General features: G+C 40.6%; 1 protein-coding gene across 13 annotated transcripts in view; it reads left to right on the top strand.

Annotated features, from left to right (window-relative positions):
• The window catches only part of LOC130173343 (LIM and calponin homology domains-containing protein 1-like), an 89,893-nt gene that overhangs the window by 47,290 nt on the left and 36,603 nt on the right, over window positions 1–6,000 (top strand). For 12 of the 13 annotated variants that reach the window (XM_056382527.1, XM_056382525.1, XM_056382524.1 and 9 more), the window contains 2 exons: window positions 46–152; window positions 5,065–5,095. In XM_056382527.1, coding sequence (XP_056238502.1) covers window positions 46–152; window positions 5,065–5,095 — 138 coding nt within the window. Of the gene's footprint in view, window positions 1–45; window positions 153–5,064; window positions 5,096–5,626; window positions 5,874–6,000 lie in introns of those variants that run through there. The other variant, XM_056382535.1, reaches the window with a different exon arrangement.

Genomic DNA, 6,000 nt, shown 5'->3' with positions numbered 1-6,000 from the left:
GTTTACCCTGATGAAACTCTGTGTGTGTTTGTGTGTTTTGTGCAGGACAACCTCAGTGTGTTTCTCCGTGGCTGTGAGGAGTTGGGATTGAAAGGCTCCCAGCTGTTTGACCCTGGAGACCTGCAGGACACATCGACACGCCCCACCGCCAAGTAAGACTCAGTGTTACCTTACTGCTCAACGTGTGTGTGTGTGTGTGTGTGTGTGTGTGTGTGTGTGTGTGTGTGTGCGTGTGTGTGTACGTCTTTCAGTTTTATTCCAAAGCACAGCATCCCCAAGTTGAGACATGAGTCGTTTATAGGAAAGTTATTGTTATTTGAAGACTGTATTGTATAATAATTCTTATATTATAGTAATTTGAGAAGTAAAAATAAGACTAAAAATAATTGAGTTTCACGGCCTTTACTGGCTATTACATTGGACTGGACTGTTGTAAATGAAAAACTGCACATTGTTGTTTTCTTGGACTGTCCTTACACATTATAACTGGACTCTTGATCTCTTTGTGACAGTATTACGGCTCTATCATTGTTGTTTGTATTATTTTTTATGGGCACAACAGTGTTTTAATGCGGCCGTCTGAGCCAGGTCTCTCTTGAAAAATCCCTTTTTAATCAAATTTAGACTTTTATTATGTTAAACTAATCAAATTCAGACTTTTGTTTGTTTGAATAAAGGTTTAGTGGCTTTGTGCTTTACTGCACAGAACAGAAAGAGGGTGCTGTTCTTCCAAAACAACATGATGTAAAGCTTTAAGAGTTTCCAGTAGACGGTAGAATATGTGACATGTGGGGAGGAAAATAATTTCCAATATCCTCTTCAGTACGGTTAAAAACAAAAGAAAACATAATGGAGTACAGGGGACAAAAGTGCCATTGTTTTTGTGTGTTTTATTAAGTTGATGGACTGAGTGTTGATGATGAACACTTCAGTTATGTGTTAATAGATTGACTGTAACACTGGCTGTGTGTGTTTTTCTTTGTGTGCCATTCTCTGCATCAGACAATCAGCCAGATCAATGCCAACACAAACAAGTAAATGAGAGTCAATGGAAGTTTGTGTGAGTCTGTGTCAGTAAAGCAACAATGGCCCATCTGTGAGACACAACCGGCCTCTGTCCAAACACAACGAGAGGCTTTAAATCACTCGCTGAACCATGACTCCTACTTTGTTGCTTGGTAACAAAGCCAAGTACATGTAGTGTTTTTTTTATTATATATATATATATATATATATATACTGTATTAGTGTGTGTGTGTGTGTGTGTGTGTGTGTGTGTGTGTGTGTGTGTGTGTGTGTGTGTGTGTGTGTGTGTGTGTGTGTGTGTGTGTGTGTGTGTGTGTGTGTGTGTGTGTGCGCGCTCCAGTGTTTACGTAGCCTTTGTTTCTGAGCATGTGTGCAGGTTTACAGTAAACATTCTGCTGCATTGAGTCGTCTTCAGTTTAAACGGGGACATGTGTCATGCCTTGTTTACATTTCTTCAATAATAAACCTTTTCTATGAGGAAGACAAGAAAGGGTGGGATTGACTTTTCATTCAGAATACACTGGTTACTTATAATCCTTATTTATATAACTGCGTAGTGAAAGACATACAAGCAGCAGGGATTTAGCTGCGTGAGTGCACTGGCATTAACTGAAGGTTAGGACAATGAAGTAGCTGATAAAACACTATAATTTTCTACTGGCAGAAATGCTGCTAAATTCAGTCTCTCAGTTTATGCTCACACTGTTGTGCCTCCTCTGCCTTTCTTTTAAAGGAGCCAATTGTAGGTTTTGCTACATAGCTAACGTTAGCATTAACAGCTGTTTATGTTCTAGTCTAGAAGAGATGTGGCGAGTTCAGCATCAAACTTTATACCTTTACTCACCAACAGCTGTCTCCAGAGGTGGAAAGAAACGCCAACGTTACCTCTTGTTTCTATCATGTCTTTTCTTCCACTGAAGTTAGCACGCTAACCAGCTAGCCCTGACCCGTCTCGTCACTTTCTGATAGCGACTCCATGTAGCCACAAATCTGCCGTGAAGACGTTGCGCTGCACAGAGGACGTATTATAACCTCTTGTATTATAAAGTCAGGCAACAGAGAAAACTTACAAATAGCCTCTTTAAATTTTAAGTGACGAACTTAATGTATGTTATTTGAAGATGTAAATATGCAAAGCTTTAGGTTAGTTGCATTGGTTCCAAAATATCTGGAATAAGCAAGCAATCACAAACCTGATAGTAAACATTAGTCTCATTGTTTAAGTGGCTCTGTGCTATTTCCAGTGGTTATGTAACCCTCTGTCGCACAGGATGCTGCTTTCTTGGAGCTCGTACCCGTGTATCTCTCTGTGGACAGGTGTTTATTCATCTAGGAAACAGCATCGGACAGGGAGGTGTAAAGACAGGCAGCTCCTGGTACACTATGAGCTCAGGCCTCAAATATCTCCTGTCTCTCTGCATGTTGATGGAAACAGATCTATTTCCAAGATAAGTGACAGTTTGCCAGAGGAGAGGACAGGAGATGAGAGGAGAGGGCGACTGTTTCTATCTAAACGCTGCAAAAACACACGCATTAAATGTGTTTCCCTCATATTTGGGGAAAATAAATATAATAAAAAACAGAAAAGTAACTGTTTGTCCACTAGAACAAACAGTTCCTTCAGGATTTGATTGGTATTGAGTTGTTATTACTCTTTACTGTCAACAAGTACTGGAACATATTTCATGCTTTTCATTTTAACCATCATCTGTGGTAATCTTCACAGTAACAACAGATTACCCACCGTCACACAACATGGAGCCAAGGCTGGACATTTCTGGGAGGGTTTTATTCAACAGGACCTCCAAGGCCAGATTTTGTTTTGTTTTAATACAGTTTTTTAATAACAAACTAACTGCTTGTGTCAAGCCTTCATCATTATTTATTCAGCAAATACATTTTTGTTGTGATAAATTGCACTTTTTTATTGATAAAACCTTGCTGCAAGCATTAAATTAAAGGAAGTCAAACAGGAAATGAGGAAGAATACAGTGAGAAGAACACATTTTGAGCAATATATTTAAACTAGATATTATGTTTAATTATATAGTTTGTAACAGGAGTTAATAAAAAGAGAGTGAGAACAATACTTAAAACTATTATATGTTATCTCTGAAATTATTATGGTTATGACAGTAGTTTTGAGATTGTAGATCTTTTAATAATAATTGTTCTGTTCATCACTGATACAGTTCGAATGAAATTCGAACAATGGGACTGACACTGATAGAAACAAAACACTCAGAAAAAGAAAATGGCAGGTGACAGATGTTTGCACTGGCTGGGCTCCTACATATGATCTAATATCTTGTGGAATCTGTTGCGTTTGTCCTTCGGGTTTCCTCCTACAAGGTGACGGCAGAGAAAAGCTACCTGTCTCAGTGTTTATTTAGTCAGCTGACAAAGAGAGGATGAAGAGGAGGAGGAGGAGGGGGAGGGTTTACACATCATTCCCTCCAGCTACTTTCACCTCGCTCTTCTCCACCTCTCCGTACGCTCCTTTCTTTCTCAGGTCACTGCTGTCGTGGAAAACTCATGCAACTGCAATTTGGGTTTCGCCTGTATGTTGAGTGAGTTGGGCTTTGAGACCCGTAGGCTCTGGAAACAGCCTCATGATCTATACGGACATATATATATATATATATATACTGTGTGTATACATATAAATTAATTAATAATAATGAATAAATTATAGTTAAAGAGAAAATGTGCAACAAAACCTCAATCCTCAATGTAGAGCCCCTTTCAGCAGGAAGATGATTCAAAATGCAGGACATATAACATAAACATGCATTAAAACAACGTATGGAAGAAACGCAAAGCAATATGAATAGGATTTAAATATAAGAAGACCTGCTATTCATGTTAATCGGATGATTGATGATTGATCAGCTTCAGCCACCATCCTCACAACCAGGACAACATCCCTCACCCATCCTGGCTTCTCTCCTTTTCAATTAAATGATGAAATTATGAGAATGTATTGGTATCCTGTAAGGATGGTGTTGGGCAAGCACTTAGTTTTATTGCAGAGCTTTTAACCCAATCAGCCTGAGCACAGATTTAAAGTTTTTTTGTTTTTTTTTGTCATAATCCAGGCTGTGACATCAGGATGACATTCATCTGGCAGGTCCTTGTTGCCTTCAACTCTGTCTTAACACTTTAACCTTTTCTCGTTTTTTAAGGGAGTGGTTGATGCATTATTTAATTATTAGCATTTTAGCATCATAGCAACATTATGTATCGTGCTTCGTTATGCGATTTGTTTTGTGTGTCACTGTTTTTCATAGCCAAGGAATGACATATCACTTCACTTTATTTTGAAAAGTGTGACTCTCTGGCTGTTCTTCCTCAGACTGTGAAAACATCCAAGTCTCGTATGTTGTCGTCTTCCTTTCTTAGCCTAGAAGTGTCTATTTTCACAACACAAGTGTGCGCTGGGGTCAGTTTTACAACGTCTTCATTCCACTTCCCATTTATAGCTTCAAGTGGTGATCCGCAAAGATCCTCATCCTTTTCATTTTGGCAGCATTTGTGGCGCTAAGTGGCCGCTGCTGCGGTGTTTGTGCGCTGCACCTCCCAGAGATCACTTGGCAGCCAAAACCATCTGGCCGCAGCTGTGACGTCCGTCTCCTCTGATGCTCTGATCAAAAAAGAGATTTCTTTGTGAATGAGGGACATCGGTACTAAATAGCAGGTCTAGAGAGGCCCCACCCCCCCTCTGCTCTTTGATCCAGAGGAGCTAACACATACATCCTCCTACTGAACGTTGTCATTAGACATAACTGCTGGAAATATGAAATAAGTACATCACCATGCCAGAGATGGTGTGGAGAGGGTAGAGTCTGTTAGTTCTCCCTGCGTGGGCTGCAGATTCCTATATATTTTCAATAAGTTTTGCTTTTGCGGCTGTTTTGCGTGGATATGTGGGAGTTTGTGAGTCTGCAGTTATATTTATGTAACATATTTCATTAAATAACACAAGTCTCACTATCTCCCTCCCTCTCTCTCTCTCTCTCTCTCTCTCTGTGTCTCCAGGGGAAGTGACTGCAGCCGAAAACTCAAGAATGTAAGTGATACTTGTGGATAACAGCGGGACAGTTTGTGTGTTTGTTTGTGTGTTAAATGTACGTTTGAATGGAAGCTGTTATTACAGCCCATTGTTTCTCTTTGTGCTGTGGTTGTCACTGTTGTCACTATTTCAGCTGCTGTGATCGTGCCTGTTCCAGCTCTACCATGTCTGTCCACCCTGCAGCATCTGTGTTGTTTCTATAGAATAGCATTTATTCTGTCTGCACTGTCTCGACCTATTCCAGCTTTAAGTTTTCAGACTGCTCTACTTTATATCTATCCTGTCTAAGTACTGAACCTGTTTTTGATATCTATCTTTTCCGGCTGTAAATATTCAATTCAGTCGTTTGATCGTTCACTTTTGCGACGCTATTGTTGTCTGGTGTCGGTACTTCAACATCTCTTTTATAATAATGCTGCTTTAAGAAGTACAACACACAATGTTAGCCCTGCCCCCTCTGCAGTCAAAGCAGTACTGGTCTCTCCCTCTCTGCCTCTGTGTGATGCTGCTGTGCACTGCACAAGTTAATGTGTCAAGCTGCAGAGCTGGCCTGGGCTGCTAGCTCATTTAGCTGACTACATACAGGGACTCTCAGACACATTAGCCAGCGTTTGCAGCAACAGCAAAGCGGCCTACAAACACCCAGCAGCCTTTGCTTTAGCCAGGACCTGGCTACTACGACATGCTGCTACATCATGGAGCTACCCTGCAGACTCAGGCTGAGGACTGTAGGATTTGAGAGCAGCTGTCTCTGCTGCACGTCACATGTTGAGAGGTGAAGGAACTGCACCAAGTGGAATTTGCTGATGTGGTGGTACAGGTGTTGTTTCGCAAACAGATGGGACTCAGAAGGAAAAAAGACGGTATTGCATGAATGGGTGGAATACTGCTGGATGGTTTAG

Source organism: Seriola aureovittata, chromosome 8 (genome assembly GCF_021018895.1).
Source record: "Seriola aureovittata isolate HTS-2021-v1 ecotype China chromosome 8, ASM2101889v1, whole genome shotgun sequence".
NCBI lineage: Eukaryota > Metazoa > Chordata > Actinopteri > Carangiformes > Carangidae > Seriola > Seriola aureovittata.
Note: the sequence above shows the minus strand (reverse complement) of the source record. Positions and strands in the feature narration are given on the sequence as shown.